The sequence below is a fragment of the Teleopsis dalmanni genome, chromosome 2, assembly GCF_002237135.1.
Source record: "Teleopsis dalmanni isolate 2A chromosome 2, ASM223713v2, whole genome shotgun sequence".
NCBI classification, from domain to species: Eukaryota; Metazoa; Arthropoda; class Insecta; order Diptera; family Diopsidae; genus Teleopsis; species Teleopsis dalmanni.
Genome location: NC_051847.1, coordinates 237,261,324 through 237,278,504, shown reverse-complemented (window position 1 = coordinate 237,278,504; position 17,181 = coordinate 237,261,324). Strand labels below are relative to the sequence as shown.

The following is a 17,181-nucleotide window of genomic DNA, read 5'->3' as shown; positions in this document are numbered from 1 at the left end:
CACACACAGTACTGCATGAAATTAAACAAAAACAACACAATGTAAAACAAAAAAAAAACAAAAAAAAAAAAAACAGAAAGAAGGAAAGAAATATGTTCGAAAAAGAGAAGTATGGTTGCCCAAAAAAGATGCTGCGGCATGGCAACCAGAAGAATTATTACAAGCCAAATAAGCAATATTTCTCGAGGGATGAATGTGCTTTGGTGCGTGTTTTATTTTATTTTGTTGAATTACTGCGCTATGTTAATGTTGCTTCATTGTTAGGGGCGACTATGCACCACTTGGCACATACGCACAGGCCAGGCACTACCACTACCACTGCCACTGCCACTGCCACTGCTATTGCTATTGCCAGCAGTGGTACTGCTACTGCTACTCGATCTTCCACTAGTTCTGGCACTGCTAAAAGTGCTGATGTTGTTCTCATCGATGTTGCTGTTGTTGTTGTTGTCGGTGTAGATTTTGGTGCTACTGTTCAGTTCAAGGATGGAGCTAGGTTACCACCATTTGTCGAGAAGCGCTTGTAAAAGAAAATGTCGAATGCGAAATTAAGAAAACATGGCAGTAAAATTGGGTAATAAATCATTAGGGTGAAAGTGTTATTTATAATAGAATTTGTTTTGCAAATTTATTTCGGTTAAAGGTGTCAAGCATTGAGTGCTTTTCCGCCACTGCCTAGTATCGCAACATCTTAAAAAATCTTCTACTACTAAATCCAATATTCAACATAAATCAAATATTTTAAGTTAACACAGTTCTTAAAGTAATAAATTTCTATTACCCACACCATTTAAAATAATAATGTACTTTGTTTCATTGTTGAGCAACTAATATAAATCTATATATATAGATATATATATATATGAAATAAAAGCTTAAGCAAAATAATAATATTTAAGTAATCGTGAAACTGGCGAATATATTACAACTTAGTATAAAAAAATTATAATACTAATAGATTTGAATTACATTGGAAGGACCATAATTAGGACCATAATAGTTATTAATTTTTAAAAAATCTGGTAATTTGTTTTTATCATTTATCTTTTAAAATAAAACGCAAAAAATAATAATAAAATTAACTTAAGGTCATGTTATACAGATGGTCATATCACAATTGTCAAAAGGTAGGAACTTTACTACTCTTTTGGTACCTATAAATTAAAAAGGTTTTAATTTTTGCATGAATATATTTAGATATCAGCACAAAAATATATATATTTACTCCTAAAAGGCGTTAATTCTGACGTTTATTACTGAGCAACACTATTTTGACCAATGTGAAGAATCATAGAAAGCCTTCATACCAATATATGTATATATATTTTAATTAATATTTTTAAAAAATTATTATTATTATTATTTGAGTTTTACTTTTCCACACCCATATAGTTCGTACATTTTACTTTTAATTTTAAAACGCAAAAATAATTATTATTTTTTAAAGACAAAAGTAAAACGTTTAAGACGTTTGTTGTTGTGAGCTCGCAGACGAAACAGATTCTCTAAATCTCCTCGGTGAAAACATGCAGTCGAAAATCCTTTATCTTAAAGTGATTCATTTTAAAATTAAAAATTTCAAGTCAAAAACCCTTCATAACTAAAAACAATTAACTTTAAAAGCTCAGAAATTTTTTTAAAAATTTTTACAAAATAAAAAATGTTTTAATTTAATACTGAATAAGTTCTTGTACTTTAATTATAGTAGTTCAGATAGGATTTTAATTAAAGAATTCTCAATAACATATTTTAGATCCCAAATTTTTCTCAAAATTTTTGTAGTTTTGTTTAAATTTTTCAAAATTCCTTTCTTAATTTTATATCTTAGTATATCAATGTGTGATTACCTAGGGAATTTTTTTAATTTATTTTTCCTCAAGCATATTATTAAAATATAATCATTTTTCGAAATAAGCTAACTATTACTTTTACATTAATGCGCAAATTTACACATTGTTAGTCATACATACTAGGGTTAAGAGTTGAGCTAGGTACATAAACCATTTTTTAGACATTAAGGGGCTTTCATTTAGACAAATTTCCCTTTTCTTGTATTCGGCAAATACTGAAAATATCACCCCTTCACCACAGTTAAAATTATTTTGGTTTCTTATCATAATAATTATTTCTCATATTTATATCGAGTAAGTCGGAAATACCCTAAAAAGAGTACAATTTCAAAATTTATTACAAAAGGGTTAATAAAACAATCAATTAGTGGTAGTACCATTGTTAAAAAACAAGCCAATTATTTTCTTTGAAAAAGCAATATACACCTTTACTGATCACTATATAATAAAGATGGTATATTTATGTAGTAAGTATGTGGATTATTATTTTATAAATTAATTTCGTAGAAGGTTTCCTGTGATATGAGATGGTACTTTATTTTATTACGTTTACCTTAATGAACATATGTAAGTTGAGTAATTTTAAAACTACTTAAATCAGTTTACTGAAAACATAAGTGGTTCTTATTACTAATAAACTAAAAAGTATTAGTAAATAAATTGAAGTGATACATAAGTATTAAATTTCTTGAAGTCACAAGTTGCAATTATTTATTAAAATATTTTACTTTAATAATAATTGGTTACTTCATTAACGTATAAATATACTTAACACTTTAGTTACCAAAAAGGTCTGAAGGCTGCTTACTATGAAACATTTAGTTCTAACATATGTCTTAATAATATTTGGTTACTTTACATGAAAATTACATGAAAATATACTTCACTGTCTAGTTCTTAAGAGTATCTTAAGGCAGGCTACTATTAAACTGTTGTCCCCAAATTTAAGCACCAAATATTACTTGTTTACTTTATAACTAGCTCCAATTATTTTTCAAACAAAAAGAAAACTTGTGAGCTAAAGGGTTAAACATAATTAACTAACTGAAAAATTGACGGTAACTCTACTGTAGCAAAAAAAAAATGATTTTCCCTATCGATGTTTTTTTTTTCCCAATCAAGAACATTTCTGTTACTAAAAACACTTTCCATTGTTTTTCGAGTACACATGTGCATTTCGATAAATAAATAAAATAAAAAACAACAACAAAAAGACACATTACACACTACACAATAAAAGGAAAAAAGGTACAATAGAATGCGCCAAAAGTAAGTGTTAAAGATTTTTTTTTGCAGTTGTTCTTATTTTTTTTCTGGGGTTCCTCCATGGCAAGTCTCTATTGTACTCAATGACATGGCAAGTTTAATGCTACAAGCCAAAGTGCAGCAGCGTGCAGCCGTAGGTGTTTTATTGAGCTTTTTACTATATTTCTATACATAATTTCTTACACCACACTTTTTCTCACTCACTCGCTCTGTCCCTCTCTCTCTCTCTCTCTCACTCCCTCACTCTCTCGTTCTTTGTAATCTTCGCATTTGTTGCTCTGTGTTTTGTTTTATAGATTTATGATTGTTTATAATGAACTTGTAAAGTAATTATGCGCTGCGACGCGTACACAATCCCATGCTCATATCGTCTTTCCTCACCAAGTGAACTGAACAACAATACTTCTCCTCTCTAGTCGTAACCCTTTACCATGCATTCGTTATCCTTTCAGCTTACAGTGTTGCGGCACACGCAAAACCTTATATTTTACGGTAGTAGAAGCTTGAGATTTTTGGGTAACAAATGTCCCATGTTTCATTGTGCTCGTACACCCCATAAGAATAGATGGATATAGTATATTGTTAAGGTAGCTACTAGCTACATTACAGGAGGAGAATTGTGTGTGTGTGTGTGTGTGAGTGTGTGTGTGAGTGTGAAAGGCATGAAACAGCAAAAGATTGTAATTACACGCTTCATTGTTAGCTATGTAAAATGTTATATTATTATTGTGTCGTTTTTTATTGTTGTTGTTGTGTTGTTGTTTTTGTAGTTGGTATTGCTTTTGTTGTATTTTAGCACATCATGCTGCCATCATAGTCATGAACGGCATACATACATACCATACACTTTCGTAGAACTAAGCATACCCATATTTGAGATATATGAAAGTATGTATGCGTGTATGAATGTGAGTGAAGTGGTTCCATGCTTGCTTCACTAAAGTGTCGTATATCTCGTTTCTAATTGGGTTTTCTGCTCGTTCTAATGTTAACCTTTTCCCACTTTTTGTGTGATGTTGAATGGTGCTTTATATTCACTTAACTTGCATGCAAAACGAAACGAAACTGCATAAAGGCACTAAACGGAAGCATAAAAGAAATTTTGCCCACATTACCGGAAGGAGAAGTTGCCTTAGAAGAACTACTAGGAAACGTTAAGCTTCGTTGCTTTATGTTCTTAAAGAAATTTGAGCTAAAAATTATGGTACAAAATAACAATGCATACTTTTCGGTCGTAGAGCACAGTTTACAGTGCATGTGTATACTGTATAGCCTGCTTTCTACCATACATTCAAAGTGTTTGTATGGTATGTTTGTATGAGTTTTGAACATGTATGAACACAAATGAACATAATAAATGTGTTGTTCTTTTATATATATGAGCTGAACACAAAATTTTCGAAAATTTACTGAAAGTACTAGATATACGGTATAGTTTAAAATATATATGACTTCGTATATTCACATGAAGTCAAATATTTTTTAATATTTATAATACCCATTTTATACACATATAGTACACATGCATATGCATATGTATGCAAAGTTTATCACAATTTCTCAAGAAAACACTGCATATATTATGCAGTTAATAAGTTGCACTAATGCGTTCAAATGCAATTTCACACTTGTCTGCAGAAAGTAATGCAACCATATTTCCGGAGAGAAAAAAATCCAACATAAATTCACTTCGACAAAACTTAATTCAGATAATAAACGAAGGAGTTGAGAAAAGTTTGGTGCAGTAAAAGTTCTTTATATATGATAAAAAAAAAATGGCCTTAAGTTGATAAAATGAACACGTTTTGAGTATTATTGTAAATTTTAAAATATTAAAATTTTGAATAAAACGCTTTATTAATAAATATCAATAATAATAGTTAAAAAGTATAAAAATAATAATTAATGTTATTCTTAAGAAACTAATAATCCGAGTTATAGTAAATAGAGAATTAACACGATGTATTCTTTTTCTTTCCATACAACAGCTTTGATTTTTTAACATTTCCCTTCGATTCCATATAGTTTATTAGTTATTGGTATTAAGGAACACGAGCTAGCCAGACGGGGCTCTTGAGATAATCATACGAAACACCTAAAGAATCTGTGCATACCGCACTCTCATTGGATAACCCTCAAAAATTAAATTTGTTGACAGGTCACAGCCGATTAGGGGACCCATGCTAGAACATTGAATTTCTTGTTTTTTTATTCTTGTCACAATTGTGAAGAGGACTAGGAAAGTTCTTCACATCTTCTTTGTTACTGCCCCAGTATTGTATCTTTTTCACTATCGCGAACAGATTTGGCATTTCCAACAATCTTCTTCTTGTATTATTTACTGGTTATTATTTAAAACTGGTTATTTGTTACTACCCCGACCTGATCTAATTATTCGAAAGCAATGAAGAATCTGAATATTTTGCACTTTCATTGAGATACTACGTATAATTGATATTGTGATAGATATTAGAAATCATTCTAGAAGATCAAATTTCTCATGTATTCATTCCTGTCGCAGTAGTGGAGAGGTCGATGAAAGTGTCTTACATCTGCTTTGTTGGTTTCCAGGACACACCTGTTTACTATATTAAAGGCTTCTTTATTTGAAATATTGTCTAGTTGCAGAATCTCCCGCTAAGAGCTTTATAGGCTTTACCAAAAGTTCAATGTGGTGTTTAAGCCGCTTGGTTCTTTCACAGTAACACAATGAGCCAATAAGCGTAACTAGACTCTTGAGATTGCCAGTAACCTAAGTTCAATTAATTACTGTTAATTCGTTTGTGTCTCCATTTTATGAAGTATCACTTAACGCTATCAGTTTACGTTGATAGTCTAAACCAACGAATAGATTCGGTGTTCTTGCTTGTAGGATTTTCGTCCAATTCTTCTTTCTAATGTGTAACATGGATTTAGGGCCTATTTTGTCAACTATTGGGAGTCCCTTCGTTTCTTTGTTGCTACTTTCTATCTACTGCTGAGTCTTTCTTTGTAGCAATTAATGCTTTCACAATATAATCTATATTATATCAGTATAATATAAAAATCTATACCGAATACAATTGTTTTTACAATAGTAAAGTAGTTCTTCAGGTATCATGAAATTCAATCAATTGCACATTAATACTGTTTATATATTAATAATATGTTTCAAAATTTATGCAATTGGTTCACCCTCTCTCTTCCTTAAAGCCCACATACCAAAATACAATGTCCTATAATATGATTTATTTAAGTTATGCCTTAGGACATATATTAAAATACATTTTCGCATTCTTTATGCATTTTTTAAGACATTCTTTTAACAAATATATTAAAATTTATTTAATATATTGTATTTTTAAGGGTGCCTTTAGAAAAACTGCTTATTGGAAGAGGTTTACATTTAAAATTTATATAGCATTTTAGCATTTTCTGCAAACCACTGTCACATGTATGTTTCCTGGTCCTCTACATTTTTTACAATCCTAAAAAGTTGATATTAAAACCAATCTTTGCAAAAGGATATTTTATTATTGCATATATTAATATTAAAAAATATTTATTTAAACTATAAATCATTGTTGGAAAATCTCTTCCCACTGGCAGCCTTTCACATAATTTAAGGATATTAGCGTGGTGCATATGTGCGAATACACATATGACTATCATCTATTGGACACAATCCGAGAATGTGTTAAGGTGCACGGTTGGAAATAAAAAAATATGTATAGGAAAAATTTTAAAATTTATTATCCATTGAAACCTTAAATTTAATATTGGTTTTCATAAAAAATGTCAACGTCATGAAATGTAGTAGGAAGAGCTTAGCAGTATGTTGTGTGTGATTTGTGATATATTTCTCAAACAATTTGAAATAGTTACTTTATTAGATAAAGGGATATTTGATATTTACTAACGGTATTAAGTTAGAAGAATATTAAATCATTGAAAAATATCTAAAATATTTTTTTATTAATAAATAGTAGAAACTGGTGTTACCACCTAGTACTTCCTTACATAATATCAACAAGCTGTTACTATAATTTCCATTTCCTTTCTTAGTTTGTTACATTTTTCGCTTTTGCCAAATTCTCTAAATTCAAGGATACTTTACTTTTATTCGGTAATCCTTAGTTGCGGCAAAATATGCTTTCAGTCCTTTCAACAATACGTACATACCTAATGTGGGTAGATATTGTAGTTAATATTAAGGAAACGCGTAATGAAAACCTACTTTGCATATTGGTCTGGTTGGAGTTTCTTCAGATTCATTTTTAATTACATTTTTAAGGAGTGAAAAAATTTTAATTTAATTGCTCAAAACTATGGAAAGAGAAGTTACCGTGCGGTAGAGGCGATTGTGTATAATGATATTGCAGTCATTCTACAATTCGTTAGGGGTAAGAAGTGCATTTAGGATTTAATTATATGGTTAGACAATAAATATTATAGTCTTAAAGGCTTTTGAAATGTTAACTGTGCAAAACAAAAAAAAAAAATGGATTGAGATTCTGTTTTTATTTTACTAAGGAGACCAATAAATATTTTAATATAAGTCCAAATGAATATCTAACTTTCTTTCGAATATATCACCCATCCTATGTATATTGTAATGCGTTAAAATAGATATCAGTTGCGATAAGACGATACTGTTAGTGTGATAAGGCTATTGGATTATGAGGTGTTTAACCTCTCAACATCCTGAAAGGATGCAAAAAAGTTGAAGAAGATGTCAGATACGATATGAAAATGTATTTTCTTTTCATCAGTATGATAAGACAATTGGATTAAGAGGTGTCTTACTGTCCATCTCACTATATTTCTATTTAAAGCTGAAGGAGTTAAAGGTCATATCCTAATCAGCCTATGAGAAATGCATTCAGAATTGGGTCAAGCACTATAATACTTGTATTGCACTCTATGTGGACTATACATTTTGAACAACAGAGAATAATACGATTGATTTATAACTTTTTTTATTATTTCTGAAATTTTTCTATAGAATGTACAGTTTTATAAAATTTTTTACGAAAATCGTAAATAACACACTTGTAACAAACTTTTTGTGTGTAGAGTAGTGAATTTATATTTAAGCTAAGAATATATTGAAAATTATAAAATTAAAATCTTTTTATAATAATTAAAAAATTCCTTAAATATTAAACTTCTTTGACTAAATTAATGTGTTTACACTTAGACTTACAAAACCTCTATAGCGTATTTGAATGGATTTTGTAACAATTTTTAAGCTAAGCGAGTGGAGTTAAATGGATTAGTTGAAAATTAGCAATAAATTTATATTAGTAAACTCTATGTTATTCAATATGTACAATACTTTCAATATTAATTCGTAATATCTCTACTATTCTCTCTTTCTCTATTGAAAACTATAGTTTCGGTTAAGAATTTAATCTTAATTGTCAAAAATCATACGTTAAAAATCAACTTAAAATTAATTTATGTAAAAAATTTGAAGAATTTTGAAAAACAAATCAAACTTCCACTTCAGAATTTTTTTATAAATCATTTCATACAATTTATTATTAAATTTAATCAAAATTTGATTTTTAAAATTGAGATAATATTTCAATTTAAGACTTTGAAATCTTAAATAACCAATTAACGATAATTGCCTAAATAAACTAACACCTGCTTAGCTAATTTTATCTAAAACTAATTTTTAACTAAAACTCAGATAGCGAACATTATTTGACTTACTTCAGATACAGTGTGGTTTATGTGTTATATGTTAACGAATTTTATATTAATAAATCTACGTTAATTTTAAAAATAAAAACAAAAAGTTTTTCAACACTTAACTGGTGTCTAGTACACTCCTTTCCGTTCAGTCAATCTCGTGGCTTTGAGCCGTTGATGCATTGCCTGGCACTTAACACGATCAGGTTGCACTGGAAGGCGTGTCTATTGTAGTAAAAACGATCAGCAACTGTGTTGCAAGTGCGGTGTGGACTATTATTATGGATGAGGGAGTTAATGAAATAATTACTTTAAAAAAAAAATGAACTTAGTCGAGATCCAACACTGAAATGTTTACAGATAAAAATTTTGCATAAAGTTCAGAAAAAATTCATTTTCAAAAAAAAAAAAAAAAATCTGAGCTTGATGGATTAAAATAAAAACATTTAGTAAGATAAAGATAAAAATTAAGTAAAAAAAAATTAAAAATGAAGTGGTTATCATTAATATCACATTGTTATTAGATTTAAAATAGAACCTTAGGCTATATGTGTAAAGATTATTTAGTTAATAATATATTATTATATGAAATCACATACATAGAATAATCGTTGTAACAAAAGTTAGTTGCTTATTAATATATATATATCGTATATTTTGAGTCAAGTAATTATTCTTGGCATCTAATATGTCCTCTTACTTAAATTGGTTCAAAAATTGATTTGGAGATTTGGATTTAATAAAATATGTTGACATATACTGCTTTTAAATACCTAAATACTTAATACTTATTTAAACTATTCTGGTTCTCTGGTTATTCGTTTTTCAAATATATCATTTCACATATCATATATATCATAATTTAAATGATAAAATGAAATGGTTTTTATTTTTATTTGTATTCCAAGAAAAAGAACAGAGTATTCTAAGTAAAGTTGTCGAAAATTACACTAATTAGTACCTAAATACTTCCTTAAACTCAAAACTTTTTAGACAAAATTTTTCTAACAATATCAACATTTTTAAATGAACTCAAATAGAGAGCATTCTCCTATAAGGCGTCAAAAATAGTATTCCATTAAACTGAAGGCGGTATATTTTAATATATGTTAGATTAGGTTAGGTTATATGGGACGTGCTAAGAATTCACTTGAACCTATTGTCCCATAGTGTTGCTGTATAATATACTCAGAGTCTTAAGAATCATCTTAAATCTTTGGCGAATACCATGTTTCCACTCTGCTTACTTAATAAGTTACTTAAGTAATGGTAATGGTTTATCGGTTAAGCTAAGGCCTTTATGCACTGCGATCGGCTTCCTCGAACCAGCTTCTTCGGAGGGAGTTTTTGAACGTCTTCTGTATGTTGTATGCACATTAAATTTGATGTACAAATTAAATATGTAATTGATGTATCAGATCATTTATATTTATATATTTTATATTTCTAATACGTATTCATTTAATAAAAGTAAAGATTTTATTAAATCTATGTATGTTTCAGTTTTCAGTATGTTTGTTTAACAAACATTTTAAATTTTGATAACTTCCCTTTTGGGAAATTTATTTTTAAGCGCTCATTCGACATTTTTGGTTAAATTTTCCTTACTTTATTTTTAAGTAAGTAAAAAAGTATTAAAGTTTTTTGTATGGTTAATGAAATTTACTTAGTTAGTAGCACATAAGTAACTGGGTAAGTTAGCAGTGAAAACATACTATAAGCTTTAAATACTTTTTAGGCGGAGGTCCAGGATTTGCTCAAGTTCCTCAAAAAAGGAGACCCTTAAAGTAGCAGATGTATTATATTAAACTAAATGTTAAGCTAAATTTAAACATCAGAGCAATAGTTATTTTTCAGATCGTTATATCACTTATATCCTCATATGCATCCCTAATATCTGCTTTCCTTTTTTTATAAAGTAACAGTTTTATTACTTATTATTACCATTATTGTTACTTACGACTGAGTTAGAGTTTCTATCACCTCTCTAATAACTTATTTGCTTAAATCTATAAAAATCTATAATTCTATGACTTTTAAGTTAAAAGTTTTAACACATAATAATTTCGAATATATATATAATTGGAAAATTATTAAATTTGATTTGCTAAACTCTTAAAACTGTTCTGTATCTTTCAGCACGTAATAGTTTCAAGTACTTATAATTGATAACTTATAAAATTGAATCAAATCAAATAATTCTAATAAAAATATGTCTAATATCTGTCATGCCATTATAAAGTTTTTTACTTTATTATAATACTGCAGTTTACGCTCATTTAAACAATTTCACTCCCATTCCATACAAAATACATAGAGTTGTGTCCTCACTGTATAATCAGCAACATATGATTCAGTAGTGCCATAAAATTCTTTATGGCGACTGGAGACGTCCTCATGCGCCACTTGAATAAACATCAAAACTTATTTGCTTTAGTTTTTGTGAAATGAAGTTTGAAATTGAAAATATATTGCAAAGCAAAAAGTAGCATATGAGCTTTGGATTGCAGAGTATATTGCAAAGTATAATGCTAAACTTGAACATTTTTCAAAGATTTATTTCGAAATTTTCTAAATGTACATATGCAGCCAAGTAGGGACGAGACTGAACTTCGAGTGTGTAGTGACTCAGTAGCGGGCGTTAATATTTGTTCTCTTTATTATCTATTGCGTCTCAATCAACTTGGACTTTGTCTGTGCTTTCGCTAATAATTCTTTATAAATACGAGTACATAAACATATACTTCCCGCTTATTTTTCTTCACAATCGATATCGATATATCACTGAGATATCAAACAACTTGACAGCTACTTTATTTATAACCCTAAACGACGTTTGACCAATAATGGTCATTTTGGAGCATATCTGATTCTCATATAAAGTTTAATATTCGTTTATATGTCATGACATATCGCTGTGCGAGTATAACTTCATTTTTCCGTTTCTAGTTTTATCAGCATTTTGTTTTATAGATGAATATTCACCAACAGCGCGACGAACATAACAGAACTATTGAATAGAGACGTTGATTATTCAAATATATTTGAATTGATGCAGAGGCGTTTACTAGCCTAACGTTCACAAGCAAATCGCGTGCTGAGCTCAAATTTGGCTGAGACGTTCATAGATTTCTAAAAATGGGGGAATATGTATTCATATTAATTGAGTTATTATGATGAAATAATATTTAAATATCCACATAACACAAGTATACGAGTATACGTATTGAGGGTCGACACAGTTCGGTCAGCTTGTGCGAACGATGGCATAATTATAAATGTTGATGAGATCATTAGCATAAAAATAAGAAAACATTTTGTTTTCTTTATATGAACACATTAATTTTAATAAAAATAACACTAATACGAATCCAGTAGGGTAACTTCAATACAACAGAAGAGAATATTATATTATGAATTACATTAAATCTGCTACGTTGCTAAAGTTTTGCTAAAGTCTCGAAACAAGCTGCCATTTTATTCAAAAAAAAAAAAAAAATAAAATAAAATAAAATATTTAAAACAAGTAACGAAACCTTAATGCCTAATAAAAAAGAAAAATATATATAATAAACTTATCTGCGATAAGCATTTTAATAATCGGGAGAAAACGCTCCACTCCGGCTCTACAGTGTCAGTAAGTGCAGCCATTATGTCGCGTTGAAGTGGAGAAGTGTACCTGTTAATCTACCTGCGAGCCAATGAATGATATCAACGTCTTCACATGCAAGTCAAGATGCGCGTGCGCAACTTTTACTCCACTCACCTCACCTCACCAAGCAACACACACTGAAGATTGACCAATTCCAAGTAACACGCACTGCCCCGCATTTCTGCAGTAATCATCTTTAAGAAATATTTCATGCTACCAAACTCGTTCCGAAATACTCGTATTAAAAACACATATACCATATAAAAGATGATTTGCTTTCAAACAATTGCCCAAATTTTTACATTATTATTAAATTCATTTTGTTTTCTTGCTGATACTAAGACTCTTCCCAACTCCACTCAACTCCTCTCAACTCCTCTTAACTCCTCAACTCTACAGTATGAGTTGATTTTATCGCCATAAAGGTTGCCTGCTTCCAGCATGGCACGTAACAATTTCGGTGGTATTATATCGATCGTATCGGAGATCAGTGCGTGTACATAAAGTTTTCATTTTCATACATTGTCTTCGATAATGCGGCGTTGGTAGATGGAACAGTGAAGAGTAGTTACGAGTATAAATAACATAAGATTGAATGCATATAAAATCCCGAAAATTGCCAAGATCGTTGAACTTGATATTAAATGCATGCATTAACTGCATGTTGATCCTCCTGCTATGTAATCAGAGAAAAAGCCGTTGTTCTTCACCTCTAAGTCATTTTCAACAAAACAGTTTATTCACTTTATTCCCCGAAGAATATAAATTATGAAAGGATGTTATTATTTTCATTTTATTTTGATAAATGTTTTGATCATGAATAGAAATTAAAAAGCAATATATAACACAATTTTCAATATTTTTTTATATATGGAGTGGAAAAAACTGTAGTAAATAAACTCTTTTTTTTATAAAATTAGCAATTGTTTATTTAAAATACTTTTATTAATTATGAAAAAATAAAGTTTAATATCAGATAGTTTTTGAATTAAAAATACAATTATCACAAAAACATTCTAGCAGACCATATTACTTAGAAGTTGACATCTTTAACCCATAATTGACTCATAATTGATATTATATACTTATACTATATACTATATATATTTATACTATATAAATGTATGAAAACTTTCAAAGCCTCAATAACAATATCTTAAGTTTAATATTGATTAATATTAAGTAAGTAGTTAACTACTTACTAACTTGAACATGTGTACATTACTTAAGCTAAATATTTTCGTACCTTTCTGGTAATTTTATTTAGCACCTGACTTAAACGCAATATAAGAATTACTTAAAATTACAGCTTAAGTCATTATAACTTAATGATAGTCAAGGTGCTATGCTCAGAACTGTAAGGACATTGTTACCTAGCGAACATTTAGGTTTGGTATTATCTTATCTCCACATTATAATATAATGTATAGGTACTTCTTTGGTGCTTAGGGATATGCAATCTTTATGCTAATAAACCTTCATTTAAGCAATTGCTTACTAATTAATATCATTTAAATGATATAGTTTTTAATAAGATAATATAAAATAAAATAAGAAACCATAAATTCAAATAAAAGTAAGTAATATGAAATAAAATAAAAAACAATAAGCCCACATAATATATTTTATATAAAATAAATAAGAATGAAGTAATATATACAAAATAAAAAACATAAAATCAAATAAAATAAAATTATATAAAATTAATTTAGAATAAATCAAATATAGCAAAATAATATTAGCTGAAATATTTAAAATTATATAAAAAGTAATATCATAAAACTAAATAAATGAAACAAAATAATATTAAATAAAATTAAAAAACATAAAAAAGTAATTTCAACTAAAGTTAAAAATAATAAAATAAAAAAAAAATATATTAAAATAAAATAAAATAATAAACAAATTAAAATAATTTAATTTTAAATATAAAATATAAAATAATATAGATATAATTTAAATTAATGTAAAATATAAACAATTTAATGAAATAGATATTCTTCAAATATAAATCTGCTAAATACGATATATTATTTAATTTTATCAAATATACAATACAAATAATATAATATATAAAATTATTATAAATTAAATTAAATAAAACGCAATAATAATATTAATTCAAATAAAAAAAAAATTAAAATAAAAGAAATAAAATGATATTTATTTATCATTATATACTATAATAATATAAAAATATATGTTTGCTCCATTTTAAAAATATTTCCAATATATTCATAGAGTTTACTCGTATACTAAGCCCTTCAAGTATGATAGTTTTGAATAAATAGTTATTCAACTATATCTAATATATCAAGTAAATTATTTTAATCATTTTTATTTTTTTTTTCCATTTAATTTCAAGCAGTGCCAAATACTTTTAAAACCCTTTTAATTAATCTACGCATTTTAATTATTTGGATTTTGTTCTTTCTCAGTAGATTTTCTTGATAACGCCATACCGTCTATGTTATTTTTGCTACTAAATTTAGAGTTTCACGCCTTCCTACTGAATTACCACATAAAAGCAATTAAATTCTGATTGCCTCAAACCAAGGCTTGGGCAAAGAAAATTAAAATTCAACACCAAATGCAATACAACATTTAACGTCATCTGCCACTGCCACTGCCATGTGCCTTGTGCCTTCCGCCTTCTGCCTTCCAGTTCAGCTGTAGCTGCAGATTCAGTTAGAGTTTTAGTTTCAGTTTCAGTTCCTGCCATAGCGGAGGACACCTCAACATATGATAAAACTCCCTTCCCATGTTTCTTGAAATCAGTTCCAGTTCTGCATGCCTGTTTGTGTGTTTTGTTTTTGAAATTGCATTTCAATTGCGCATTTGTGTTACCACAATCATCAATATTATCTTTACAAACAGATGCGAAGATGCACGTAATAATCACACAACTACCAATACTTCTCCTCCTGCCACTCACTCCAATGTATTCGACTCACTCCAATGCACGAGTATTTGTGACATCTGTACGTTTGTAAGTATGACGATTCCAACAACTGCCGACTACCTTGCACAATAACTCCATGCTAAACCCACCTACTTCTCGAGCAAGCATATATATCGAAGATGTATACGTATACGTATATCTCTTCGATTGGGTTGAGTATTGTCCCACACTAGTAACTCATATGTTCACAGGTACCTCTGCACCCCCTGTGGGCAATTTAATTGACAGATTTACTGCTTTTCGATTGTCAGTGCGCAAAATTAGTTCGCAAGCAACTTTAATATTATAACCACTGCCATAACTACCAATTTAATCTTAGAACACCACCCCTTTTGGCATGGGGTAAGATAATATTTAATTTTTCCAATTGCTCTAGACTACTAACGTTTGACTTTAATCTTTTGTTTTTTTCTTTTTTTGTGGTTTCTGATTGTAATTTGATTTTTTCGTAGTATTTTCAAGTTCCGAACACTCAATTGCAATCAAGTGTAAGTTAAATTAATTGCACTAATCTCACTTTGAATCCCATTCAATTAAATTTTATTTCACGCGTGACTCCGCCCTCAGTAAGGAACGCACTTTGTGGTGAAATTTTTTCAATACTTGCGTTAAGATACTTTTTCATCTTTTGCAAAAATCTTAAAGGTAGAGAAAGCGAAATTTCTTTAAATCACTTCAGTTATTCAAAAAAAAATATTTTTAAAGTAGATTATAGTCAGGCAGATTATATCAACACCAATTTTGAGGTGAACGCAAGGGAAGCTGGAAAAATAAGTGCTATATTAGTATTTGCACACACTAAAATTAGAAAACACTCAAAGTTAAATATTAAAAACCACTACTAAGACAGTGAAAAAATATTAATTATTAGTCCAGCGTAACAACTCTGCTTCTATTATGTTTTAATGGCAAACCCCATTTGGTCAAAAGTGGAGATTCTACAGTAACAAAGCAACTGATAAACTTTTGAAAGAGGCTGTCTTAAATTCCTTCATAGCCCTCAAACCTCTTTGAGATATATCCACTTCTGACGACAATAAAAGATATTATGGTAACAAAACAATTGACTAGCTTTGGACACAGGATTTCTTTAACTCTTTTCGTAAGAACTGAACTTTTTCGCAGAATACCCACTTGTGATCACCGAGACAAATTCTATGATAGTGAAATATCTGACAAGCTTACGGCAGAAGGTATTTTAATGACTTTTTAAGAACCTCAACGTTTCTGTAATATATTCACTTGTCTGGATACATAGCTATACAATATTCGACGATGACGAAATAGTAGATAAGTTTGTGGTAGATGGTGCCTTTAACACTTTCTTCAAAGGATTTAAACATTTTTGCTACAAACTCACTATCACGATAACGAGATACTCAATATTATTCATAATTATTGATATTAAATAATAATAATAATAACTGACAAGCTTCTGACAGAGACCTTAACTCCCCTTTTGTAGGATCGAGGAAAGGTGTATATATGAAAGGTAGGAGCGATATTTTTGCGATTTACCTACAAAAAAGAAGAATTTGTGAAAGTTAAAATGGAATCCAAAAGCTTGAAGTAATCCAAATACTTTATTTGAGTTAACAACAGATATGTTGACAGTTTTGTACGAGTAAAGAGACTTTAGACTGGATATGCTCCTGGTAACGTAACCAATATACTATTTACAGTTTCTACGTTATATAGAGTGAAAAATGCATTCATCTTATCAGCTGGCGCCTTGCGATTGTCAAAAAATGTGATCTAGTATCTGACTTTAA

General features: G+C 29.0%; 1 protein-coding gene across 1 annotated transcript in view; it reads left to right on the top strand.

Moving 5' to 3' along the window:
* The first annotated feature begins 533 nt into the window (after positions 1–533).
* LOC119677054 (homeobox protein abdominal-A homolog) overlaps positions 534–17,181 on the top strand; it is a 36,044-nt gene continuing 19,396 nt past the window's right edge. Inside the window, exon 1 of the mRNA XM_038088323.1 lies at positions 534–574. Within this exon, the coding sequence (XP_037944251.1) occupies positions 534–574 (41 nt within the window). The remainder of the gene's footprint in view (positions 575–17,181) is intronic.